The 27649-nt window shown below is 46.8% G+C and overlaps 1 protein-coding gene across 2 annotated transcripts; it reads left to right on the top strand.

Annotated features, from left to right (window-relative positions):
* The first annotated feature begins 997 nt into the window (after positions 1–997).
* CAPN14 (calpain 14) lies at positions 998–26426 on the top strand. 2 transcript variants are annotated; one of them, XM_039224226.1, is made up of 20 exons: positions 998–1222; positions 2462–2531; positions 3354–3472; positions 3610–3746; positions 4414–4588; positions 5196–5261; positions 7558–7643; positions 8918–8992; positions 10048–10211; positions 11374–11546; positions 14194–14399; positions 15377–15413; positions 16324–16380; positions 17882–17939; positions 20534–20598; positions 21908–21976; positions 22855–22933; positions 23540–23656; positions 24007–24062; positions 26400–26426. In XM_039224226.1, the coding sequence occupies exons 1-20, from the start codon at positions 998–1000 to the stop codon at positions 26424–26426; spliced, it is 2061 nt and encodes a 686-aa protein (XP_039080157.1). The 2 variants fall into 2 exon arrangements, with proteins under 2 accessions (XP_039080157.1, XP_039080158.1); XM_039224227.1 differs by lacking the exons at positions 998–1222; positions 2462–2531; positions 3610–3746 and having other exon boundaries at positions 3450–3472.
* Positions 26427–27649: the final 1223 nt, after the last annotated feature.

Here is a 27649-nt window from a genome sequence, read left to right on the forward strand (position 1 = left end):
AGGCAAGCCACCAAGGCTGCTATGTTTGTTCAAGGAAGTCCTCAAGATCCAGACTCCTTCCAGCACGTGGCTTTTTCCTAGTGGTTCCAAGACAGCTACTCCATCTCCAGGTGTTACATCTGCTTTCCAGGAAGAGGAAAGTCGGGGGAGTCAAAAGTGGGGCCAACTGGGAAAGTTGGAAAAGTCACAGCTTTTCCAAAAGCCCCATCTGGTAGACTACCACCTTCATCTAATTGGCCAGCACTGTATGGGTGGCCAACTTGTCCTATAAGAAGTTCTGGGAAATCAAGTTTTGTAACTGAGTGATCCAAACTGGGATCTTATTAATAAGGCAAAGGAGTGAATGGGTAGGTACAGACAACTGTGTGTATTTGCCACGATATGTATATGAGGTTTTTTTTTTTTTTACGTTGCCAAAAATGTCTTTAAGGAAAGAGTTAATTTTGAAGAGAATATAGAATGAGGAAAGCAAGAGATGGGTAAGACAGAGGAGGGTGTTAGAGCAGGAAGAAGGACATGTGTGAGCTTAGGGGTGACAGCAAGCAGGCTCTGAGAAGGAGGACAGAAGGGACAGCCACCACTCCTTCCTTGTCTGGCACTGGGACCCTCGAGCCCAATGAACTGAGCTTCTGCTTCCTGTCGCTCTTCTCCTCACCTGTCCGCTAAATAGAAGTGTTCCAGTGACACTGGTGTTGTCATGGGCCCAGGACCCAGCCTGAGGCTGGAAAGATCCTTCTTTTCCTTCAGGCCTTGGTTGGGGGAGCCTGGACCCCCAACTCAAACCCCAGCACTGGAGCAAGTGATCGAGGACCCTCACTCTCTAGGATAAGAACTGGCCCAGGGGCTCCAGCCCATCTGACCTTCCCTCCATCCTCCTCCTCTCTGGGGGAATGGCCAAGTGTCAGGAGGCAGCGAGTAAACTGAACATCAACTCTCCATTCCAGGAGCAACAGAGACCATCCCAGAAGACCCCAGGGGTCCGTATCCACACTCTGCCATGTCTCTGTGTCTGCCTTTCCCAGGCAGATGGAAGATGGGGCAGAAGAACTCATTGGGAGGCTCCTCACAGCTCCCCAAGCAGGACTACGAAGCCCTGAGGGAAAGGTGCCTGATGGAAGGCCGCCTCTTTGAAGATGACAGCTTCCCGGCCAGCCTGTGCTCCGTGGGCAGTGGGCCCCTGCTTCGGAAGCTGCCTCCTGGCCTGCAGTGGAGGAGGCCTCCGGTAAGGGAGGGAAGCATCTCCTCAACACACACAAACACGCACACACAAGAGGTCAACCTGGACCAAAGAATGGCTGCCAAAGAATGTTGGGTGTTCCAGATGAGGTGTCTTACTGTCATTGATCTCCACGTCAGGGGAATGGGGGAGTGCTCATATTCCTATTTTCCAGATGGAGAAAAACAGGGGTGATGCTGAGAGGGGTCTGAGGTGTGGCTCTCCCTCAGCCCCTACCCAGAAATACACTGGGCAACTGTGGCCAAAGTACAGTTTGGCCTCATCTGAGATGGTAGGGACCCCTGAGTCTCTGCTGAGGCCATCTGCCAGAGAGACACATTTTCACATATCTTCACTCCTAACCCCAAAATCGGGCCCATGGAACATGTAAATTAAGAAGCTATTCATCACGTTACAACAATGTTCTTCACTTTATAAAGGGCTTTGGCAGTTCCTTTAAAAGGCAACTTAATGTGTTCAAAGGCAGTCTAGCCCCCGCCAGACTTGATTTACACAAAAGATTTCCCAAACACATCTAGAACAAAGTAAAGTCAGCATATGCTACAAATTCTCCATTCTTCTGTGTCCTGTCCAGCCTTCTCATCAAAGTCTGCAGCCCCACACCAAGTCCCTTCTGTGTATAAAATTCCCAAGTGGGCTTCCCAAACTAGAGAGCAGCCATGATCTACTTTTCCCAGAAAATTTGGAAACTGCTGAAATAGAGACTGTCATATACCTGACCTTATGAAGCTGTGAGAGTGCAGAACCTGAGGGGTGTAGTGCTCCCCATGGACCAGAGTCCACCCCTTCCCACCTCCCACCATCGTCTCACCCAGTATCTCAGCACAGAAAGGCAAAGAAGCCATTATTTTGGGGGTGGGGTGGGAAGGAGGAGTAGGAAGAAAGTGAGGAGGATGTGAAGATCTGTAGGAAAAAATGATAACACCTTCCAAAAGACATACTTCCATTTTAAATGGAAACTCCAAGAAAAGGCATTGTGGGTACAAGCCCTGTACCCCAGTACCCACGCAGAATTCTCCAGGACTCTGGTTTATGTGGGCTGCAAGAAGGAATGAGAAGTACAAAGGGCTGTATCCATGCCAGATTGTCTGGACCAGCCCTGATTTCATATGAATCCTATATCTATGTCCCCACAAGTCCAGTCCTCGGGTATGGGACACTATGGTCGCTGTAGCTCCAGGAGCTTCTTCTTGGTCAGAAGGACAATTCCATCTATCCCTGCAGGAGCTGCACAGGAATCCACAGTTCTATTCTCCCAACGCCAAAAGGCTGGACCTGTGCCAGGGAGTGGTAGGTAAGTCTGCACAGCCCCTGGAGACACAGACCTGGTACCTACAAGCCTGGCCCAGCCCAGGCAGAGTGGGGGTGGGGAAGAGGGGAAGTTAGAGGTCCCAATGGGGGAAAATGGCCACCCTGAACACCACCTCAAAGTGTTGTGGCCTTGCTGGGAAAATAACCACAGGCCCTCTGAGGACATATGAGAATGCCAAAACTTGCCTAACGATAATCCTCATTACCAGCTGTCAGGTATAAGTTTTGTCTTTGGAGAATGTGCTCTCTCTGCTCTAGTCCCCTTAATGAGTCCTTTGAGGCACACCAGATACCCCAGATAGAGGCCAAGTAAGTCCATCCTTATCTCAACTTTCTTTTTAGGGGAATAGAAAAAAACTTTGGCCACAGGGAAGGGAAATATAGTAATACTCATTTCACAGACAGAGAAATGGAGTCCAGAAGGGTCGAGACTTTCCCAGGAGAACATAAATCACTTACAGAGGTAGAACTTTAGGAAAGTTTGATCACGTTTGGGTCCAAGTTCCTGAGGATGTGGCATTCAGGAGCTAAAAGCTGGTCCAGGAATTCGGCTCAAGGAATCTGGCTCAATTCTTGGTGTCAAGTTGAAACTCCAGCCAATGCTCCTCCCCACCTCCTGCTCACTGTCTTCCTCTGAGTAGATCTTTCCTTCCTGCTAAACTAGGCTATAAGCCCACAGAGGATAGCAATTGGGACCAGACATTTCTTACATGTGATAAGTCCTCAATGCATTCATGCAGACATTTGTAGAGCGTACGTGCACGTGCGGCACATCCACGCAGAGACTGTGTCCTCTCTGGCTTAGGCGACTGCTGGTTCTTGGCTGCTTTGCAAGCTCTGACTTTGCACCAGGACATCCTGAGTCGTGTTGTTCCCCTGAATCAGAATTTCACTGAGAAGTATGCTGGCATTTTCCAGTTCTGGGTGAGTATCCTCCTGGTGCCCCAGCCTGGAGGAAGCCATAGGAAAGAAGGTTCTTGGAAGAGTCATGTCTTTGCCTCCTGAGATGACTGCCTTTCCATGGCAATCTTTACTCACCAGTGGGCACTTTCTCCTTCCAGTTCTGGCACTTTGGCAAGTGGGTTCCTGTGGTGATAGATGACCGACTTCCTGTGAATACAGCCGGCCAGCTGGTCTTTGTCTCTTCCACCTACAGAAACTTGTTCTGGGGAGCTCTTCTGGAAAAGGCCTATGCTAAGTAAGACAACCACCAGAAATCTTTTCCCTTCCCTTCCCTTCCCTTCCCTTCCCCTTCCCTTCCCTTCCCTTCCCTTCCCCTTCCCTTCCCTTCCCCTTCCCCTTCCCGTTCCCTTCCCCTTCCCTTCCCCTTTCCTTCCCTTCCCTTCCCCTTCCCCTCCCTTTCCTTCCCTTCCCCTTTCCTTCCCTTCCCTTCCCCTTTCTTCCTTTCCCTTCTCCCTTCCCCTTCCCTTCCTTTCCCCTACCATTTCCTTTCCCTTCCTTTCTCCTCCTCTCCCCTCTCCTTCCCCACTCTCTGTCTTTCTGTTTCTATCTCCTCAATGCTGAGAGAGAGACCAAGAGGAAAGAGGTAAATTTGATGAAGTGAGACACTGAGGCATGGCTTCTTGAATATAGAAGTGATGTATTCAGAGTCTCTTATGTAGATTTTACCCCATCTGAACAAGCATTCTGAAATTTTGTCTTTTCCCTAATGGACGGAGTTACTTGACAAGGAGGGGAAGTCAGAGTGTAGATTTTCCTTTGCCCCTGGGATGGAAGGAAGGAGTTGCAGGCACATGCCCAGAGAAGAGCCAAGCAGGGGTTCATTAGACTCACTTGGACCATCCCAGGCTACAGTATAAATACCCCTTCCCCTCTTCTTCCATGTTTACTTCTTCCCTGGACAGGCTCTCTGGCTCCTATGAAGACTTGCAGCATGGACAGGTGTCTGAAGCACTTGTGGACTTCACTGGAGGGGTGACAATCACCATCAAGCCAGCAGAGGCCCCTGGAAACCTCTGGGACATCCTCACCAGAGCCACCTACAGCAGAACTCTCATTGGCTGCCAGACCCACTCAGGGGTATGAGCGGGCTGTGTACTAGCAGAATGTCCTCTCCAGCTCCCATCAGCTTCATCCACCAACTTGTGCTCTCACCTCATTGTGGGCCCTGAGACTCCTGCCCAGCTCCTACACCTAGAGTCCTGATGTTCAAACCCACGTGGCCAAGTGAGCCTCGGGGCATGCAAGACCACAGTAGAATGCAGACGGCATGCAGGAAAGGTTGCTGACAGTGACTAAGTGTCGACCAGGTGCAAGATGCTTTGCTAGCACAACTGGTCTTTACTACCCGATTTAGTAATAACCAAGGACTTGGAACTAGAGTGGGGAGTTCTGGGTTCAGCTTTGCCCCCAGGAGAAAACACCATGTCACCCCACATGATGGTTTAGCAGCTCTGAATCTGAATTTGTCCTGTGTGAATGGGATGGGGACCACTGCGGAATGGCACCCTGACTTAGAGGCTCTAACGAGACTATGGGTGCTGAAGAGCTTTGACCACAGTGAGGACACAACGTGTTTCTCTCCCAGACCTCCCTATAAGCCCTTGCTTTGGCCACACAGGTCCCCATGACCCCCAAATAAACTGTACACAACAGTGGGCTGACAGGAGCTCTCTTGTCTCCACAGAAAGAGAGGGTGCTGGAGAACGGGCTGGTAGGTGGCCATGCCTATACCCTCACAGGAATCAGAAAGGTGGGTAGAACTAGCCCCTCTCTATCCCTTCAGGCTCCCCCTTCTCTCCTGAGGCTTCTCACCAAGGTTCTGGTGAGTGTTACTAGCTGTGCCCAGTCTAGAGAGGCAAATTCTCTGATGGGTTTTATAGGCCGTCTGCTAAAGCAGGTGGTGGGCTCCCTGCACCTGTGCACCTATGTCCTGGAGTGATGAGGTGGGTTCGGCCTTTGCCACCTGCAGGGCACCATCCTGGCCCCTCTTGCCCTGTGGCAGCCCAGTCAATCAGCCATTCAGCCCTGCTGATTAGGGGCTCCCAATCCTTCCTTGAGACCCCTTCACTCTGGGCTGCCACTGATGACCTTCATATTTAGAGCTTCCCACCCAAATTCCTGCTTCTTTCTCAGAATTTCCTTTTCACCAACCTCTCAGGTTCTTTTCATTGCTATTCATCTTTCAAGTTGTGTTAAGCATTGAGGGAAAGATGAATTGAACAGGGTCCCTGCCTACACAGAGCTTATAGTCAGGCATGGAGACACATCACACAAGAATGGTAAGAAAGCAAAGTAGAAGGTGGGGACTGGGGGTGGCGGGTAGAATAGGCAAAAGGATTTCGGGGTTCAGAGGGAGGAGAGAAGACATTCTCCTGGTTGGGTTAGGGTTGGGGGAAGTCAGAAAAGACTTTGTAGAGGAGGTGACATTGGGCTGGCCCCTGAAGGGTGTGTAGTGAGGGTGCTCCTGGTGGAGGGGGCCACACAGAAAAGCACGCAGGTAAGAAATCCACTGGTTCTGTCTTAAACACCCTCTGATGTCCTCTGGAGAGCCTGATGTCCCCAAGTCCCCCAATTCCCTTTAAGTGTTTTAAATTTCTTGAACTCCACTGCCACCTGATTTCTTTTTCTTCCCAGATCTGTTCCAGTTGTGTGTGTGTGTGTGTGTGTGTGTGTGTCAAGAGCTTTTCACTTATTTTCACAGTCCTTTAACAAAGAAACAGAAAAGCTGTTGAGTAGAAAAAGTGAGGGACAGGAGAATTTATATCGTATGCTACTTTTTCTTTAAGAAAGAAAGGGCACTAGGGGCGCCTGGGTGTCTCAGGCTTGGCATCTGACTTCAGCTCAGGTCATGATCTCATGGTTTGTGAGTCTGAGCCCCTCGTTGGGCTTTGGATTCTGTGTCTCCCTCTGTCTCTGTTCCTGCCCCACTCACACTCTGTTTCTCTCTCAGAAATAAACATTAAAATTTCTTTTAAAAAAGAAAGGGCAGTAATGATATATATTCTTATTTGAATACAGAAGCATTCAAAGGGTATGGAAGGAGAGTGGCTAGAAATGGAGTGGTCTAAGCAGGCACGAGACTGCTAATAGAGGCCTTTTCATATAATTTTTGCTTTGAACCATGTATTTTTACCTGTTAATAACCATCTAAACAAATAAGATATAGTCGACCTGACATTTCATTGATGTTCATTTTCTTTAGCTGATAATTCTACCCTGCCTGTGCAAAACGTTAACAACAGGGAGTACACGGTGAGGTCAATAAGAAACTGTATTATTGTTTCAGCTTTTCAATATAGCACTTATATGTTCATGTCTGTATTTTGTTTCATGTTTATTTAACATATTTACCAAAATTACTATGCACTAACTAGCGTCATAACTGCTTTACAAATGTTAACATTAACATTTGTAGGTATATTAGTAAACTGGGGCTGGCGTAACAAATTACCACAAGGCGGGTGCCTTCAGACAACAGAAATGTATTCTTTCCCAGTTCTGAAGTCTGGCACTCTGAAATCAAGGGGTCACGAGAGCCTCTGAAGTCTCTAGGGGGGGGAATCTTTCTCGCATCCTCCAGCTGATGGTGGTTCCGGCTTCCTTAGCTTGGAAAGAAGAACCTAATCCTTTTTTTCATCTTCACATGGCCTTCTCCTCTGTGTCTTTCCCCTTCCCCTTCCATTCCCTCATCCCTGGATTTAGGATCCACCCTAATCCAGGTTAATTTTATCTCAAGATCCTTAATTTAATTACATCTGCAAAGACCCTTTTTATAAATAGGATCACACTGACAGATTTTGGGAAGACTGGTCTTTTGGAGGCCCCTTCAACCCATTGCAGCAGATGTGACTATTAGCTTTCTTTTGCAGATGAGAGAACGGAACGGACACAGAGAGGTTAAGTTAGTTGCTGTTCCATCAATGCTCAGGGCCTTGAATCTTCCCTTTCAAGGTCTCATCTGGCAGGCACGAGTCTCATGCAGATATCTGCAGCATTTGCATCTGGCACTCAGCCCAAGCACCTAAATTGCTTCTCCTTTTGCACAGGTGACCTGCAAACTGGGACCAGAATATCTAGTCAAGCTGCGAAACCCCTGGGGCAAGGTAGAATGGAAAGGAGACTGGAGTGACAGGTGAGCGCCCCACACCCACTGGCAGGGGCGAAGAAGCGGTCGGGCAAGCCTGCAAAGGAGGTTGCCGTCTGCACACAAATTCCAACATGTTCTTTTGGTCTCCAGCCTGACCAGGAGAGCTTTCAGATTGGCGAAGGTCAAGCTCTCACATTTATGAGATGCTTAATGATATATAAATGTTTTCTCCTTCATTATAATAATTGAGCTAATGTTTACTGAGAGCTTGCCAGCACTGTGCTAAGCTGCTTTGAATTTTTTCTCCTTGCCCACATTTATTTATTTATTTATTTGAAAGTAAAATTACATTTACTTCAAATGTGCAGAGGTCTCCCCTATTTGCAGTCTGGCATATTTCCATCAAGCACTTTGAATTTTTATTATCTCTTTTATTCTTTAGTCCTCTGAACAATGCTCTTATAAGGTAGAGAGTTTTGTCCCCATTTTACGGATGAAGACTCTGATGCTTGGTGAATGAATTCCTCAAGGTCTCACAGCATGACTTGAGCAAGGTGTTTGGTGTCTAACTCAGTGTTCTTTCCCTGGTTCAGTGGGCTCTTGAGCTGCTGAGTCAGAGGTAGACCGATCTAGATTGGCCTCGACCTTCTGGTGACTGGTCATGACCTCTGGGCTTTCTGCTCATATCGGAATATGATTCCCTGGGTCACCCTCTAGGTATTTAGTTTTGGGTGGAGTCTAGCTGACATTAGTCTAGATGACATTGTTTCCCTTCTCTTAGGGGTCAGAACACTGTGCTGCCTGCTATCTAACATCTGAGGACAGATTTTTTTTTAAATGTTTTGTCCCATTTTTGGTTGTTTATGGTGAGGAATTAATGTGGAATTGATGCAGGGAAGCCTTACTCCTTCACGGTCAGAAACAAGTTCAGAATGACGGGCTTTGAAAATACAGAGTACCAATGTAGGTTCAATGTTCTCAGACATTTTGTAACTTTGTGACTTCTGGAAAGTGACTTAATGTTTTAACCTCTGTTTCCTAATCTCTAAAATGGCAATAAAAGCCCCTACCTTGAAAAATTGTTGTTAGCCTTAAATGAAATAAAGTATGTCAAGAACCTGGCCCAGAGCTTGGGACACAGTGAGGGATGAGTTAATGTTACGTGTTGCTTTTATAAAGCAGGACGTGAGCTGTGGTTGTCTGCAAAGCAGCATGAAGATGAGGTAGATAATGACATGACAGGCATTTACTCACGCGTTTCTCTCATGTCCTCTATAACCCTTTCATTCCCCACAGAAACATCCCTTTTCTGTTTTCAGCTCAAGTACGTGGGAGCTACTGAGCCCTAAGGAGAAGATTCTGCTCCTGAGAAAAAGCGATGATGGAGAATTCTGGTATCTGACTTGGGGCCTCGGGACAAATGCCTTGGCTTACATTTGGATACCCAGCCTGCAAATATTTATCAGGTGTCACATGTATGCCAGGCACCTTGTGTATAGAGATCAAGAAGACTATTCTAGCAGGCAAACAGCCCCTGCAAATGGTCACAGTCTCTATGGTGAGAACTGTGACCCTTGCCATGGCGTTCAGTGGACATCAAAGCTAAGCATGGGGCTGGCCATCTCCTTCTCTCTGATTTCCGCTCTGTATCAATACACTCAACCCCAAGGTTTTGCCTTTCCTGGCCTTAAAGGAAGATGGGGAAAGATGGCGTTATAAACTATGAGCCACCTCACTTGCATCCACCCTCCCACCCAGAGCACCATGATATGACTCCCACCCACCCAAAAGCCACTCACCTCTTTTTATGAAAAGCCACCAAGATGCCCTGAGCTAATACTGTTTCTGAGTATCTGACAGGAGCCCCATATCTTCCCTTTCCCCTTCGCTTTTTGCCCTTACTATTAACTTCCAGTCTTGTTCCCACGGCTCCTCTTCTCCCATTCTGCACCCTTTCCAGACCGCTGTGACCCCTCTCTCTTTGGAAGTTGTCACTGAACTCAAGAGCCCTGAAAATACTATTATTTCCACTTTACAGATAAGTAAACTGAGCATCGACCAGTTCAGGTAGTATGCCTTGAGCCCCAAAGTTAGCAAGTATAAGCTAAGAATTTTATCAATTAATAATTGAGAACCGACTTGTCCATTATTATTGAACATTTGTATCTTAATTGGATAGTTATGAATGCCTCAGTTCAGCCTTATCACCACAATCAGCAAAACAGGAACACTGCCGCTGCTTCCAGCGGTTGGGGGGGGCATCTCCCCCAGTGCACTGGGGTCATGGGATCATCATGCTGAACTAGCCAGGTCTGCTCTCCTGCGTCCAAGGCCAGCTCAGCGGTACAGCAGGGTGTGGTGTGGGGCTGGGGGCTGGGGCAGCTTGGTTCCAACCCCTGCTCAGGTCCTGATGAGTAGACGTCATGCCGTTCCCTCTTCTTCTCCACAGGATGACACTGAAGGACTTTAAAATACATTTCATGCTTCTGGTCATCTGTAAACTGACCCCGAGACTGCTGAGTCAGGATGTGGGCCAGAAGTGGGCATACACCATGTGGGAGGGGAGATGGGAGAAGGGGATCACAGCTGGTGGCCCGATGAAGGCGCCCCGAGGTAAGCATGTGCACAGGAGCCTGGACCCTTGGGGCTAAAGTGGCAGCTTTGCCAGGCAAGGGTGGGGAGGGGGGCAACAGCTGCTGTGGATGGTGGTGATGCTCTTGCCCTGCACAGGGCATCTGGCTGAGGCGTGAGGGACTTTACTGGCCAAGCTGCGTGCTCTGGCCTTGGGTTGTGTCCTCCTTAGCACCAGGAGGCCACAGGCACACATCCCATGGTAAAAGGGTGGCTTAAATCTTTGGTTTTAGGACAAGGTCATTTCCATGCTGAAATAACCACCTTTTATTTATTTATTTATTTACCACCACTTATTTATTTATTTATCTTTATTTTTGAGAGAAAGAGAAACAGTATGAGTGGGGGAGGAACACAGAGAGAGAGGGAGACACAGAATCTGAAGCAGGCTCCAGGTTCTGGGCTATCAGTACAGAGCCCGACACGGGGCTTGAACTCACAAACTGGGAGATCATGACCTGAGCAGAAGTCAGATACTTAACTGACTGAGCCACCCAGGCGCCCCGAAATAACCACTCTTTAAAGGCAGGATTGAAATAGTAACTGAATCATCTGTATCAGGCCCTCCTTGCCTAGAGTTTGATTGTGAAATAAAATCAAGGATTCCTAGCTCACCAGTTACAGGAGACAAACGTGTCTGAATTCTCCAAGCGGAGAGGTTCCGTGACTACGTCCTTTCTCCACAATGGAGGTGCTGGGCCATCTCTTTGGAAGGAAAGACCTATGGGCTACAATCTCAGCTGGCCAGGCGCCCTTTGCTCCAGCTTCCTCCTCCTGCCAGACAGGTCCTCCCAAAGTCTCAAGCTGCCCTGCAGCTAAGGCTTGGTCCCTGTTAAAATGCAAACCTCCCCGAGATCATGGACACGTTCTCCTCCATGAGCTAATACAGTCACTTAATCGGGCAGTGAATGCACTGGGCAAACGGCCTTCAACAGCGAGAAGGCTCCCCATCTGGGTGTCTATAGAGGAAGGCGGAGTGGAAGAGGTGGAGTGGGAGGGCGGATAGAGGTGAGGCTGACAACCTGACTCTGTCCACATGGGCCTCTGGGTGGGAAGGAATCCCAGGGGAGGCGCCCTGAGTCTGTGGGGGCGATATGTGAGGGGCGCGGGGAGGCCTGACCCACCTCTCTGTGCTCTGCTCCAGACACATTCTGGAAGAATCCGCAGTTCCTGCTGTCCGTCTGGAGCCCTCAGGAGGGCAGGAGGTTCCGGATGCTCTGCAGCGTGCTGGTGTCCCTGCTGCAGAAGCCCAGGCACAGGCACCGCAACTGGAAGCCACACCTGGCCATCGGCTTCTACCTCTTCAGGGTAGGCATGGCCTCAGAGGGCGGGGCACGTGGCCTCATGCGACATGCCCACCATTGGTCATCCTTTCTTCCTGTTCCCTGACTTCCTCCCCATCTGCCTCTGTCTACAAAGGGACCTGGGTGTGGGCCTTGGCTCTGTCCCTTAGGAACCTGTGATCTGGAACAAGTCACCTCCTTGTACTTGAGCATCAGCTTCCTCATCTGCAAAGTGGGGACAATGATATTTAGGCAAAGGGTAGAATAGGAGAACGTCACGTGCCAGTGCTTCATTATGGTGCCTGATGCGCAGTTTGTATAATCAATACTGGTGTAGGTGTTCTTTTCCTTTCCCAAAAAGCCAAGATTGCCTTCTTTCCCAGAATTCTTGATGATGGATTAAAATGTCACTGACTACAACAGCGAGTCTTACGGGAGAGAAGGGGGCCTCTGGCTAGAGCCTCCTTATATATCAGCCTCTAACACTGTGGGCTTGTGCAAGAGTTGGATTCGTGCCTAATGAGGTCTCTCTTTTTTCTGTGTTTCAGTTGAGCGAGGTGAGTTCCACACTTGACCAGCTGGCCCTGGTTTGGAGTGCTATCCCCCGTGAGGTTTAGCTTGACTGTAACAGCCTTATGTAAGAGCTATGAGGATGTCTGGCACAAACGCTGGCTGCCCGTGAGTGTGGAAGAAATGAGCACTTGCCATTCTCTTATCCAAGGACCCTGAGAAATCCTTCCACGTCTATAGGGAGGTCTCCGAGCCTGGTGTAGAACCAATAAATCTTAGAATTTATTAAATCCCTGCATAAATAGCTAGAGGCTGTTGCAGCATAGGAAGAATGGTAAATCACATTCTTGCCTGAGTTTTGAAGCCCATAATAAAACAGATCTATAACATATGGGACCTTGGGAGACCATGCAGCCCACCTCTTCGGGGACAAGGGACAAAGGCTCAGGAAAGTGGGACAGAAACCCAGGCAGAGGGCAAGAACCATTCTGTCCCTCGTCTGCAGTGGGAGCCTGGAGGGATCAGTTAAGAAGGTGTGAGGTATCCCAGCCTCCAAAAGGGTGGTAGCTATTACTTTGTTTCCCAAAGAAACCAGAGGTGGAAAACTTAATTTTTTCAGATTAGACTGAATCAAGTAAAAGGATATTTATAAAAGAAACTATTAAAAAGAAAGAAACCATTTTTGCATTAGGTATCTTGGGTCAGTTTTGTTTTTTTCCCTCCTGTGGGAACACTGAAGGCTTCCGAAGTTGGCTATAAATTTTTAAAAAGACTTATTTATATCATATATGGGTCAGTCTACAATTAAATTGTAGACAGAACAAAACTATAAGCCAGTTAAAAATTTAAAAGGCAAGAGGCATCTGGATGGCTCAGTCAGTTAAGCATCTTACTTTTGATTTTGGCTCAGGTCATGGTCTCGTGGTTTGTGAGTTTGAGCCCTCCATCGGGCTCTGTGATGATAGTGTGGAGCCTGCATGGGATTCTCTCTCTCCTTCCTTCTCTGTCCCTCTCCCATACTCTCTCTCTCAAAATAAATAAACTTTAAAAAAATTTAAAGGCAAGAAAAAAGTCATACATGGATAAAGTAAGCAGTTAATTCTACCAGGAATCCTAAACGTAGGATAGCTAAAATGGCTGATTATAAAATTTAGTTCTGAGATTCCTAGATGCCAAGGCAAAAATGGCAGCAGGATGGTTCCCTAGTTCTCATTGTCTGAAAAAGAAAGCATGCATCATCAGGAGATATATTTTATTTCTGTAGCCTTGAGTGGAATCTGTGGAATATGTTTTTATGTGGGTGGGTAATTTCCTTGTTATCTGTACATAAACTGGAGGGGGGATCCTGCATATGGTCCTTGTCTCCCTCCACAACCCTGAGTGAGAACAAAGGGGAGAGGCAGCAAGAGAGAAAGATAGGGAAAGATAGAGAACTAAAGGAGGGAGAAAGGAAAGAGTAAGTGAGAAATGACTGAAAGAGAGAGTAAGAGAAAGATAATACGAGATAAAACAATAACAACAACAAAAAAAACCCACATGTTCAGGTGATGTCAGAGCCAGAGCCCTGATTCAGGTCCTCTGAACTTTTGTCCAGATCTCATTCTCCTCCACTGAGATGATGTAGAATGTCCAGTTTATGAGTACGTAGCTGTTATAATGTAGGCAGGAAGATGTTTGGTGGTCGACCTGTATCTATGACCATAATCATGTCATAATTAGCCTTGAAATTGTATTGCATACATGGAGGCCACAACAAGAAATGTAAGGAACATGGACATTGGTGGCTCAGCTGCCCTGAGTTCCAACCCTGGCTGGGACTCTTACCAGCTAGGTGACCTTGGGATATGACCTAACTTGTCTGAGCCTCCTGTAAAATGGAAAGTACAGGCATGGTGATGTTTCTCCCATCATTTATATATGATGTTGTTTCTAATGTAAAGTCAAAGGAACTGACATGTCTTTACTCAGCCTCACACAGGGTTCCAGCAATGGTACCCATTCCTGACATGTTCTGGTTTTTCCTCTCCACTCCTCACCCCTCCACCCCTCCACTGGAACAGGTAGGGTTTGGCTAATCAGAGACTGCCTGTATCCTATCTCCTGGACAATGGCCCCAGGTATCAGGCCCTGGGTATCACCTGACCTGGGGCTCTTCCATCCTCCACCCACAGTACTATGGTGACCAGAGGAGACTGCCCCCTGAGTTTTTCTGGAAAAATGCTCCCATAAGATGGCCTGAAGCATTTCTCACAGAGAAAGAAGTGAGTCAGGAACTGCAGCTGGAGCCAGGGACCTATCTCATTGTGCCCTGCACCTCCAAGGCTGGCCAGGAGGCGGAGTTTGTCCTGAGAGTCTTCTCCAGGAACCACATCTTTCAGTAAGGACACGGGACTTCCCTGGAGGTCGGGGCCTACTGGGGCCAGGGGTGGTATGGAAGGTGAGGTGGAAATGGCAGAGGACAGGGTCTGTGGCCAACACAGAAGAGGGGTAGGGAGGCTCTCCCCGCATGGAGAGCATCCTTCTCCTCTTCCTCCCCACGCTTCTTCTAGCAAATGAACAGCCTGCTAGACATTCAAGAGAAAGAGCTACAATAGACTTGGTCCCTGCTCTCCAGAAGCTCAAGTCCTGGAAAGGACAGGGACATATGAGTGGTTATTTTTGCTATCCTGTGTCCAGTGTAAGCATTTATCTGTATAGGGTATTATGAGAACATCAAGGAAGAGCATCTGAGTCAGTCTTCCATGGTCCTGGGGGGAGATAGGGGTGACTTCAGGAAATGTTAGTTACTAGGAGATGCATAGGGGTTGTTCAGATGAGGGGAGGCTGTCATCAATGTGCAGGCTCAGATGTTGTCAGTGTGTGTAGGTAAATCAGTATACAAACACATCCCTGCCCAACTTATTCTTCTGCTTATGATTGTTTAGACACGACAGCCCTTCAATGCTTAGAATCTAGTTCTCTTTCTTTTTTCTTTATGGTTTGGCACTAGGTAGTTTGACTTGACCTCAGGCCTCACTGCCTGTCAGTGCCAAGTCATACATATGAGCAGGAGTAGTTTGATGTGGGTGGGGAAGATAAAAGGCATACGGGCATAGGGCTTGGTGTGAGCAAAGGCATGGGGATGAGGAACAGCACCAGGCATGTGGGGAGGGACAAGCAGTGTGCTGGGCCACGTGGCTGGTCTGTCGACTTCAAGCAGGAGAAGTGGGGAGTAAGGCATGAGAGCTGGGCAAGGCCCACACAGTACATCGGCTAAGGAATGTGGAAGATGTGTTCCCAGGGGAGTGAGAATGTTGACCAAGATGCTCCCAAGGTGGTTCCCAAAATGTAATTCTGCCTTTTGTTTTCCCTCAGTGAAATTGGCTGCAATTCCAGTGCTGTCTTCTCTAAGGTACATAGGCATGTGGCATTCCACATGTGGGACTGTTTCCAAAGCCAAGATGGTGGGCTTCTCCCCTCACATTCAGGCTTGACGGGGGAGACAGTTGGCAGATCCCGCAGACCCTACTCTATGGCACCCAGACTACGTTGCCTGCTGTGCCCTGAGAGCACCTGGGTTCTGCTGTTTTTCTATAATTAAAAAAAAATTAGGGGTGCCTGGGTGGCTCAGTCGGTTAAGCGTCCGACTTCAGCTCAGGTCATGATCTCATGGTTCGTGGGTTTGAGCCTCATGTCAGGCTCTGTGCTGACAGCTAGCTCAGAGCCTGGAGCCTGTTTTGGATTCTGTGTCTCCCTCTCTCTCTGACCCTCCCCTGCTCATGCTGTCTCTCTCTCTCAAAATTAAATAAAACATTAAAATTTTTTTTAAAAAATTATTTTGAGATAGAGAGCATGAGTGGAAGAGGGGTAGAGAGAGAGGAAGTGAGAGAGAATCTGAAGCAGGCTCTGCACTGTCAGCACAGACCCCAATGTGGGGCTTGAACTCATGAACCGTGAAAGCATAACCTGAGCTGAAATCAAGAGTCAGACCTGACTGAGCCTCACAGGTACCTGCTGTTTTTGTGACAGGAGAGCTGCCCTTCTGGTCACATCCTTGTCTTTGAAGGCCCAGAGCCCCAGGCACCTGGGTGATACATTTACTTGCTTTTGCTTCTTTCTACCTGGTGTTTCTTTTGACCATTTTATTGTTTGCTACTTCCCCAAAGGCAGTGATTATTGGAGAAACAAAGGATGTGTGAACACTGTAGTAGAAAACTTAAGACAGTGCACAAGGTCAAACTTAGGGATCATAAGATGTGAGGGTATGCATGAGCGTTCATTTATCCAAATGAATAAGTCTTTCTGTGTGTCTGTTCCTATAGGAAATAGTGGACGAGAATGAAGGACAGGATGAATTCTTCACTAAACTCTTTGAAAAGGTAAGTTGGCCGTGTGTGGTGGTGAGCAGTGGGTGAAGCAGGGGACTGTGTACTGACCCTGTGTACAAAGCATGATGTATGGTTACTCTTCCCCAAATTACCACTTTCTATTCAAGTCCTCAAGTTTTCAACAATTGGGTAGAACTGGATTGTCTCCAGTAGGCTCCTGTAAAATGCTTATCTGTTCTTGGAAGCAATATTGATTAGTTGTAGGAGAAACAGCTTTAATCTGTAATCCCCAAGAAAATGGACTATAGTTGAACCAAGGGTCCGTGTTGGCAGTGGTGCAGAGCATGGTCAAGACAAGCCCTAGAGCTCTGGGGGAGCCCAAGGAGAAAGACCCCTAGGGTGGTCACTTAGAGACCGGATAGGGCTGGTAAGAGGGCATCAGGGAAGAGTAGAGCCTGGGGCTACGTATTTGGTTCCTTGAGTTCTTTCCTTGGCTTGACCCAGATCAGGAGGCCAGTGGTGTGAGCACAAGGCTCTGGAGGCCACTCTGTCCCTAGCCTGTAGGACACTAAATCCATTGAGAAATAGGGCAATAAATACACAAGATATCTGGGGTCTGACACCTTAGTGAGGTCATTAAAACTAGAAGACCATGAGCTCCTTGTGTTAGTAACACTCTGGATTTAATTCACAATATGCCTGCACCCTGTGTTCTCTCATATTCACCCCTGGCATTTTGCCTAATGTAGCCAGAGAAGATAGTCAGACTCTTACATGTGTTGTTATAAAAGTTTTCCTCCATACCAGGGGTTTCCAGACATTTTTGGTTGCAGTTCCTTTATCTAATGGAATCTCACTGAGAAACTCAAATTGTAAAAAACAGATACGAAAGGTATATTGTGAATATGTATCTATTTTATAAGCTCAACTGTATGTTGCTTATATTTCATTTATATTTTTTAAAGGTAAGTGTTAATGTAAAGGGTGATTCTGATAAACCCTAAAATTAAAATTTGGAGCCTTGGCTGAAGATGTCTTATTAAGAATAAAATTCAGGGGCACCTGGATGGCTCAGTCAGTTAAGCGTCTGACTTGCATCTTCAGCTCAGGTCAGGATCTCACAGTTCGTGAGTTTGAGCCCTCATTGGGCTCTGTGCTGACAGCTCAGAGCCTGGAGCCTGCTTTGGATTCTACATCTCCCTCTTTATCTGTCCCTCCCCTGCCCATGTTCTGTCTCTCTCTCAAAAATAAATAAATGTTAAAATTTTTTAATAAGGATAAAATTCAAACCAAATAGTTTGCTGAACTTTGGAAGCATCTTGATAAAAACCCAATTTGAAAATCACCATTATTAGTCTGCTTCTTAAGAGTCCTGCCCTGCTGGGACCCCTGGACTTGACCCCCAGCATCACTTATTCCGCCCAGAAATGGCACGTGTACACGCTGAGCTGATGCGAGAGTGGATTCCCAGCCCTCTTTTGCGGCTGCTGCTCTGCATCTAATGAGCCTTCAGTAATGATGGTTTTCTCCCGCCTCTCTGCTTCCACTTTAGTATCCAGAAATAAACGCAGTGCAGCTGCAGAAGATCCTGAACCACATGACCTGGTCGAGTGAGTATTTCAGAGTCATCCTGTATGTAAGACTCCAGGGACACAACTTTCCCAAACTCTGGGTCTGTTCTCTTTCCCCTGTGGGGCACGTGAATTGCTGCATGATGGTCCCCCTGGCAGCTGTGTCTTACTTCAGGGTGGGTCATGTGGTCTGAGAAAGCAGTAGAGAAATTTACGTAGCTTGGAAAATAGTGTTTTTGGTTTTGGAGGTTTTTTTTTTTTTTTTTGCTTAGTTTGGGTGTGTAGAGATATATGGCTGTGAAAATAAATATTTCTGATGTTTTGCAAGCTTGAGAATTTGAGTAGAATATCTGAGCACTTCTTTCTTGGCATATAAATTCCATGTGGAAGACTGTACCTGACCTGGTACATAAATATTAAGTATTGACAAGCTGACCAGGGAATTTTCTAATGAACTCGTATTTAAATTGACCAACCTATAAAAATCTGAAGGAGGGGGGCACATTCCCTTAGGGGGCTGCAAATGGCTAGTGTGGATGCCTTTATAGGAAGCTTGAGATAAATTATTAAGAAAGCATAAAGTCCATGGAAAAAATTTTATATGTATATTTTAAGAGAGAAGAACATGCTTTCTCCAGGGAGAAAGATGGACTTCAAAATGAAAAAAAGTAAACCAAACAATTAAAGGGTATTTGCCACCTAAGATATGTTATGGGTTCTCCTTTAAGTGAAGCCAAGACTTCAAATCCAAACAAATTATAGTCCAGGGTGTTGTATAACTCCAGCTTGGAGTTATTTCCAGATGGTTCCTCAAAGCCAATTCAAGTATCATAAAAGAGCCAGAAGGAGAGATTCTAGAAATTATAGACTGCAAGAGTTCCTCCACATATTGGAAAAAAAATTCTAGGGAAATTATCTAGAAGAGATAGTTTGTGCACATTTACAATTTTTAAAAAATTGATCACAAGTATGCAAAATGGTTTTCCAAAGAATGTATGGAAAAATTGCTTTCTTTTAGTTCTTTGAAAGAATTTCTGGATTGGCAGATCAGAAAACTACTGTGGGCTTGGGAAAAATCATTGGTAAAGTATCTGATGATAAATGATGACATGTGGGTTGGAAAGTAGCACCATGATATGAGTTCCATTCCCAAGAGTCATATAAAAATAAAACCAGAGGGGTAATTCCATGATACAGATGAAGAGTCTCTAAGTATAGACGAGAGTCTCTGGTTTCTACCCTTGGTGCCCTCCATCTCCCCAGCTTTCATCAATGACTCAGAAGAAGACATGGGAGGTAGGCTTTTCAGATCTGCAGATGGTACAAAGCTGGGAGGAATCGTTAATATAATAGATAGCAGAATTGAAATTCAGAATGCTCGCAACAGGCTGTGCCCAAAACCAAAAAGATGAAACAGAGTTGGGATGATAATTATAAACTGCCATTTCATTATTTTTTTTTAAAAAATTGATTGCATAAGTTCCTAACAGAAGAGATCTCATGTTTATGACAGTTTATGTGAAAGATATCTGGTTAATTTAGTTGACCTGGAGCTTAATATGAGCTAACAGTTTCAAGTTGTTGCTAAATAAGCTAATTGAAATTCAGTCTACATTTAATGGAAACATTTAGATTTGTATTTTTGAAATTGTGTCCAAGAAAGATTAGAGACTAAGAAGTTTTAGAAAGTGTTCCATGAAATAAAAAGGGTTAGATTCTGTGGTAAATTGCTCTTGGGAAACTCTGCATTAAACAAAAACAAAATTTTCATGTTGGCTCCTCAATACCTATTATATGCTAAGATGCATGGTGAATGGAGAAAAAGAATCTATATATACAAAATATTTCAAATATTTGAACTCAAAACACTTTCTCTGTAGAACGTCATCTTTGGAACATAATTTGGGAAATGCAGCTTGAAATTTTGGGAAGTCATAGACCCATTGTACTCTGCTTCATCAAACTGTAGATGAAGGGGTGCATTCCAGTCTTGGTTCCACATTTAAGAGAGAATGTGGCAAAGCACTGGGTCTAGATGAAGGTGGAGAGGGTTTAGAAGCCATGTTTAGAATGGAGGGGAAACATCAAAGAGCAGACAGATGCCTGTTTATGTTTTTCTGGAGGCTGAACTTGGACTAGGGACTGAATTTTGCATGTGGTTCTTTTGCAATTAACATAAATTTCTCCTGACTGGAGCTGTCCAACCCTGTGTAAAAGTGAGCACCCATAACTGACTCACCATCCACCAACCATCCGAGGAAAGAATCCCCCCATTTAGGTGGAAATCCAACAAATTGATCTCTCAGATCTCTTTCAGATTTGGGGAGCCCATGACTCTGTGAGGGTACCTCTCTCCTAGGTACATAGGACTCCATTCATCTGACCCACTGTGGAAGAAGACCAGGCTAGAATCAGGTGTTCTCTGCAGGGTTTTATAGTGCTTCTTGGGTATAGGAATCACCACTAGGTCTTCTGTTTCTTTACTACCCTCTCGTTCCTACTCCGCCTTGTCCGCCATACATGACAGTCATTAGAACCTACAGACGGCCTAGATAGTGCTGCCTCTTTCTGTTCAGAAAAGGGCTGTGCAGTTTAGGCCCAGCCCCATGCAGACTCCTTCTGTCCCTCTGCAGGTCTGGGGAGTGCCCAGCCTTTCTTCAGCCTGGATGCCTGCCAGGGGATCCTGGCCCTACTGGACGTATCTTTTCAAGGTTTGTGGCAGGACACACGCTGCCGGTGGAGGGCTTTGCTCTGGGCCAGGATGCTTGGGTTTGAATCCCACCCCAAGCACTTACTATTTGTATGATCTTGGACACACCGCTTAGCCTCTTTGTGACTGCAGGTCCTCATGCACAGCATGGAGGTGCTATTAAAAGCTCCTCTGTAGTATCAGTGGGAGAATGCAAATGGGTAACCCATGCAAAGTTCTTAGTGTTGTCATCGATTACGTTTTCAGTATTAGCGATTACTAACAATAATCTTATTTCCTGATAGTGAGGATGAGGCGGCTGCTGGGTGGTGGTTAGTAGCAATCCCCCAAGTAACACGAAGCTGTTATAAGAGCCTCAGGGTTACAGGTTTTCCATTTGGTGCCAGGGCAGTGGCTGCCCCCATTTACAGATCAGGAAATCAGAGCTCATGCCACAGACTCTGCCTTCCTGGTTCTCAGTCCTCTGATGTTTCTAGCAAACCCTCTGCCTTTCTACGTGAACGATTTAATCACAGTTTAATGATCTATACTACAGAGAGGTATGTAGAATGCATGGTGGGGGCGGGGGGTGAATCCAAAAGCAGTTTTATAGAAACTTTGCAGATGGCATGGTCAACACGGGACAGTAGTCAGGTGTGCAGGCATTGGAAGAGGTCCCAGCCTCCTCACCAGATGCAGGAACTTCAGAAGCCCCCCTTTTATCATCCACTACAGGGGGGCCTGAGTACCCATCTCGCCTATGAGGTGAAAATGAAGCGTGTAGTTAAGTGGGTAACTCAGCACTAGAGCTACCCTAAGGACTCAGATAGAGGTGTGTGTGGTGATACTTTGACCCAGTCTCTCTGATGCAGGGGTAGTTGGACATGGTCCCAAAGCCAATCATTAAGCTTTCAACTTTTTATAAAATGACTAAGTAAAAGAGCCACCCTGAAACTGACTCCTTCTGAAGTTGGTTTTAACAATAACAAAATAAAAGAGTTACTGTATTTTGTTTAAATCATATCCAATTGGCTGTGTCAAACTACCCTGTCTCCCTAAAGGGTAGCTGTTTCTCACCATCATCACCACCATCATCAGACTTCTCCCAGTGTGGCTGTGTTCTGGCTCATTCTGTCCTTTCCCAGCAAGGGCGAGGGAGACCTGGGCTGGACTGACCAGCCAGCAGAGGCCACATAGGCATATCAGACATGGGACAGGGCTGTCCACAAATTGCACATTGTTGTGTGGAGTGCCAATTGCTGCTCTCAGAGGTGTGAATGCAACTCCCCTGGTGGCTTTAACCTTAACCTATTATCAGCTTAATGCGACAGGCACCGTGAGCATCCAGGAGTTCCGGGACCTGTGGAAGCAGCTGATGCTGTGTCAGGTAAGAGCAGGTGTTAACCACACCTCCCTGTGGGAGGAGCAGAGGTGGCAGTTCTGCAGAGCTGTGAGGCACTGCTCCCCTTTTAGCCCTGTACCAGCAGTTCACCCAACCTGCTCTCCCCTCCCTGCAGTGGGCTGGCCTTCCTCTTTCCCAGACTCAGAGAGCCTGTTGCAATAATCTTCTGGATTTTTTTCTAAAAAATTTTTAAGATTTATTTATTTTTGAGAGACAGAAAGAGAGAGAGAGAGAGAGAGCACAAGCAGGGGAGGGGCAGAGAGAGAGGGAGACACAGAATCAGAAGCAGGCTCCAGGCTTTTGAGCTGTCAGCACAGAGCCTGATTCAAGGCTTAAACCCACAAACTGTGAGATCATGACCTGAGCCAAAGTCAGCTGTTTAAACGACTGAGCCACCCAGGTGCCCCTGTAGTTTCCTGGATTTCTAATGTGCAAGTCTGATCATGCGGCTTCCTTATTGAAAGCTGTTTGAGACTCTCCATGATCTTCAGATAAAGTCTAAACTCCTTAGCATGCCATTTAAAGTCCTGCATCAATTGGCTTCTTCTGATTTTTCCAGTTATTACTCACAACTCTCCCTCTCGTCTCCTGAGTCAGAAAGTTGGAAGCCCTTCGAGATTTGGATGATGTGCCTAATCAAGTTCTTTTGCTGTGCCCATGACAAAAACAGAAGCAAAACACGCTCCCTTTCTCCCAAGTTGGGACCCTCTGCCCATTCCTGTACTGGTAGCAGGCCCTGCTGAGGGCACCTCACACTGGCCTGGCTGATAGTGCACCGCAGCCTAGATGCTGGGACATGAGGGGCTCTCAGGTGCTGCATGGAAATGCCTGGTTCCTGAGCCTTTGGTGTGTCCTCCCCGCAGGAGGTTTTCCACAAGCACGATAGCAGCCGCTTGGGATACCTGAACAGGATGCAGCTGCAGGCCGCCTTGGGGGATGCAGGTAGGCACAGGTGGAGCAGGTGCCATAGGGGAATGGGGGAAGGGAGGGGTGCGCGCCTTCTAAAGTAACTCTGATGTGCAGAGTTGCTCCCTGAGTCCAGAGGCCCAAAGATGTGAACCTGCAAATAACAGACACATTTTTTATTTCTTTCGCTATAGTCATAGCTAACTTTTTTGAAAGTTGGGACATCTGCTCTCTCCTGTAATCTTCAACACCGTGTGTTAACCCCCAATTCACAGAGGGAGAAGTTAAAGCTCAGGTGATTTAGGTGAGCTGTCTAGAGTTTGAATCTGGTATGATCAGGCTCCAAAGTGGATGCTCTTGACCACAGCTGAGCAGACTGCCTCCCACCTTGAAGGCCAGTAACCCACTCGATAAAACGATCCTTGTGCTGGTGGCCTAAGGGGGCAGGAATGGGGAGTGGAGATTAGACAGATAATGAACTAAATAATTAAACAGTTCATAACGAGCCCCATAAAAGAAGATCCCCATGTTTTTGGGATTCAGGTCCTGGAAGGGGAGGGACAATTTAAATCAAGGGGCCTTAGGTGGAGGAGAGGGGATATGAGGTCCCTGGCACACATGGTGGGTGTGTGTCCAATGCAGGAATCATGCTCAGTGATGATGTCTGCCAGCTGATGCTTATCCGCTATGGCGACCCCAACCTCCAGATGGACTTCGTCGGCTTCGTCCACTTGATGCTGCGTGCAGAGAACATGGAGGGTGAGCTGGGCTGGAGGGGACTTCCTCCACACTCCTCGTGGATTGCCCATTTGGCCCCAGTTGAAGCAGGAGAGAAGACAGCTCCCAGGGCAGAAACAACAGGCCAGGAGCTGTGGAGCATGCTGGCTCTGCACCCGAGAAAGCCGGCTATGTCGCTCCAAACTCATGTAGAGCCTGCCTGTCCCAGAGACAAAGGTCTGAGGCAGCTCACTTAGACTTTATAACGTGTGGCTGCACATGGCTGCTCACAGGCTGACACTGGGTTTGCAGGTGAGGGGATGGATGGAGGAACCAGTTTGTAAAGTCTCTAGCACACATTATCTGTGTTCCTTTCTGTTGCATGTTCACAGATGCCTTTAAGAACTTAACCCAAGATGGCAAAGGGATATACCTCCGGAAGCCAGAGGTAAGAGCTTCTCCATGGGGTTGATGTACCTCATCTTAAGCAGAGGTGGTCACAGCATGTCCAGTCTCTTGTGAAGGAGCAAACTTCTGGGCCTTCGTTCTACTGAGTTTGGGATGTAGCCCTGATTTCACTACACCTATTCGTCTATTTGCCAGCTCTTTACTAAGGACTTACTCTGTGCTGGGCACATATACAGGGACCAGGAGACTGACTCAGGGAACCTGATAACTATGACCACAATAATGCCATGTGACAAATCCACCCAACTTCAGCAGTGACGGCAACACTCATCGAGCTCCCCCAGTCATGTGGCTGGGGGTCAGTGGGTCTTAGCTGGCTGGCTCATGATCAGTGGGTGAACGGAGGCTTTGCTGGAGTACATTCATTGAGGAAGCTCTGGCCAGGCTGGTCTCAGGGTCTCATGACACTGGCAGAAGCACAGGGAAGCAAGCTTAAACACACAGGGTCTCTGAGATCAGGCACATTGTACTTTGCAGCTTGTTCTGTTGTCCAAAGCAAGTTACATGGCCAAGCCTACTCCCAGCATTTGGGGAAATAGCCTCATCATCTGTCATGAGAGGAGCATCCAAGTCACTTGCAGGGGGCATGGACACAGAGGGGGTGAAGACCCAGGCCAGCAATGAACTCTAGCACAGACATTAATAGGAGAGCTGGTCTGAATAGGGCATTTCAGAGTCCTTTCTGGAAGAGGTGACATCGAAGTTGAAACCTTGAAGATCAGAAGGAGCCAGGGAGGCAGAGTGGAGAGTAGGAAAGGCTCCCTCCTCTAGAGGGAATATTGTGTGCAGTCCTGGCTAGAGTATAGAGAATGACAAAATTGGCTCAAGATGTCTGGAAAGATCAGGGTCATATCTTTTTCTAGAGCTGGTCTAGCTTTCCCCATAAAGGCAAGGATTCTGATCTGTCTGGATGGCCTCTCCTTCGACCTCATGCAGTGTGCTTTGCATGTAATAGGAGCTTGACAAATGTTTGTTGAGTGAATGAGGTGGAAAACTGAGAAGACAAATCTGTGCCTGACACTGATTGTCTTCCCTGATCCTTCAAACCTCATGGATTTACTGAGCACCTGTTATGTACCAGATGTGATGCCAGGCAAGGTTTGCTGCAACGACATTGGAGTCTGCAATTAAACCATCTGTTCTTGCTTTGTAAAAACACATCTTCTGTATGGGCTGCTTAAAAAGGTCCTAGTGAAAGCTGAGATTTCTTCCTTGACCTCAAATGTCCATTGTTCACATAATATTTTACCAATATATTGGGACCCTCAGCATGTGTCTCACCTCAATCATGGCCACATTTGAGTGTGAAGGTAAGATTCAGCTAGAGGGACAATAGTTAGAATCTTCTGAGCCCATCTCTGTCTCAAATTCCCAAGTTCAGGTCAAGATCCCAAGCAGTGCTTCCATAGTGCAGACTCAGAGCAGGACGTCATGGATGTGCAAGTGACACAGGGCAGCCCACATCCTGAGCAGGCCCCAGCAATGTGGGAAGACAACTGGACTGGGTCCCAGGTAGAACCCACAGCACTCCTTGTAACTAGCTGTGAGATCCTAGGCAAATCAACTTCAATATACCTAGGCCTCAGCTTCCCCATTTGTAAAGTGAATGAGCTGGGCTAGGTGATCTCTAAGATCCTCATCAGCTCTGACCACCTCTGGCTCCATGAAAGGAGATCCTTAGGGCCATCCAAGGAGACCTACAGGGAGTGGCAGCCAACTTGTTAGAATTTCATGCTGGTTTTCTCTGATGCCATTGGTAACTTCACATTATCATTTTCATCACCACCATCAGCAGCATAACCATTTTGATATAATTAGCCTGGGGAGTGGATTCTCCAAAGGTTCTCTCTGTGTGAGTTAGAGGGACTGTTCATCACACCCACATAAAGCTATCAGACAAATGGGATCTTAAATGTAAACATGTAGAATATACTCTAATGTATTTCTGCTACCCAGTTGGTCCACACACCTGCACACCGCTGTCATGAGCATACCAAATTGAATTCATGGTGGAAAATTGCATTGAGGACTGAATACAGATTCAGCCTGTATCTTGGCTATCATCATTCACTGGCACCATGAGAAGTCAAGGTTGATTATATTTCAGGTTGATTTATACTTACTACCAGATGGCGTGGTCCCTCTGGCTAAACCATCCATTAATGTCCTGTCTCCATGGCTTCCCAGGAATGAAGGGGAGGAGGTCTTATGTCTTGTGTCAGGCTCCAGGGTCCGGCGACAGAGAAATGAAGTATCCTTAGCTGAATGTCACAGGTGGGCCAGCTCTTATCATAATTTGCTTCCCCATTATATCCAGTGGCTGATGATGACTCTGTACTCCTGAGAAGGCTGGAGCCCTGTGTGCCTTCACTGAGGACTCTGCATGTGGCTCAAAGGTAGCCTTTGGCTGAGATCAATCCACACTCAGAACATTTACTATTCTTCAGGACCGCGACTCCAGTCATCGCCTTCTCAGCTGTGAAGATTTCTTTTCTGCAGATCTTCTCCTTGGATAGGCAGTGTGCAAAAAAGAGAAAGGAGTTAGCAAAGATTGCCCTGGACTTGTAAAGACTAACTGTCATTCTCTGGCCACAGTCTTGTAACAGCAGGGATGTTAGCTGATGTGGTCTAAGCAGTCTGACTCCAGAGTTGGTATCTCAACCTTTAATAATACTGCCTCCATGGCTGTCTGATTTATTATTTTTTAACTTTGAAAAAATAAATATTTATTACTTATAATACCTGGAAATTACATAGCACCCCTAGGGCCACACATTGGGGTCATTGTGAGAGGGAGAGGGAGCGGGAGAGAGAATGCTTGGGGTTCTCCTTTTATTGGGGTTGAGGATGAGGTCTCATGCGTTCATTCTCTATTGGTGAATTTTAACACAAGAGTGGGAATTTAAAGTGTAAGAAGAGGGGGAGAAAAACATAAACAAGAGATTCAAATGGTCAGTTAGAGAAATGAACCAAGATCTCTCTCTCTAGACCTGTGACTGGCAAATTATTTATTCAAGATGCCTGGTCACCCAAAGCCTAAGTCGGGCTCTTCCATTACAAAAGAGAAAATACCAACATCTCTCAAGGCCAATGCTACAAGGCTGAGAATGAAACCCAATGCATGATGAAGGCATAGTGGATGAGTGGAAAGAGCCTCAGCCACTGAGGATTTTATTGAGCCACTCAACCAACTCTGGAACCATCTATCTCTAGACTTATTGCTGATTCAATGATAAGCCTTTTTACAGTTTATGTTATTATCGATCACATTTTTGTCACTTGAAGATGATGGCTGTCCAATTTAACCTTAGCCAAATGCTATCCCATTTAGAGTATTAGTCTAGGTTTCAAGATCTAAAGAGGGACTAATATGTCCCTAAACAACTGTACCAGCACCTATATATTGGTGGAGGCATTGGCTAAATTTCAATTGTGTGGAGGTGGGGTGGGGCTATATTGAGCTTTTAAGAACACAGAATATGAGAGGATTGGCAGAGTCCAGGTGGTTTGGGCTGGCTCTGGCATTTGAGGTCACTGGATGGTGTTGTGCTACAATGTCTTCAGATG

This window comes from Hyaena hyaena, unplaced genomic scaffold, assembly GCF_003009895.1.
Source record: "Hyaena hyaena isolate Hyena2069 unplaced genomic scaffold, ASM300989v1 scaffold_1569, whole genome shotgun sequence".
In the NCBI taxonomy this organism is placed as follows: Eukaryota; Metazoa; Chordata; class Mammalia; order Carnivora; family Hyaenidae; genus Hyaena; species Hyaena hyaena.

Excerpts from the sequence above, each read along its gene's own strand:
- CAPN14 (XM_039224226.1), top strand. The coding sequence starts at position 998 with ATGTCTCTGTGTCTGCCTTTCCCAGGCAGATGGAAGATGGGGCAGAAG. Across the intron at positions 7,644-8,917 it reads AAAGGAGACTGGAGTGACAG|CTCAAGTACGTGGGAGCTAC; the intron begins GTGAGCGCCCCA and ends TTCTGTTTTCAG. Across the intron at positions 21,977-22,854 it reads AGCAGCTGATGCTGTGTCAG|GAGGTTTTCCACAAGCACGA; the intron begins GTAAGAGCAGGT and ends TCCTCCCCGCAG.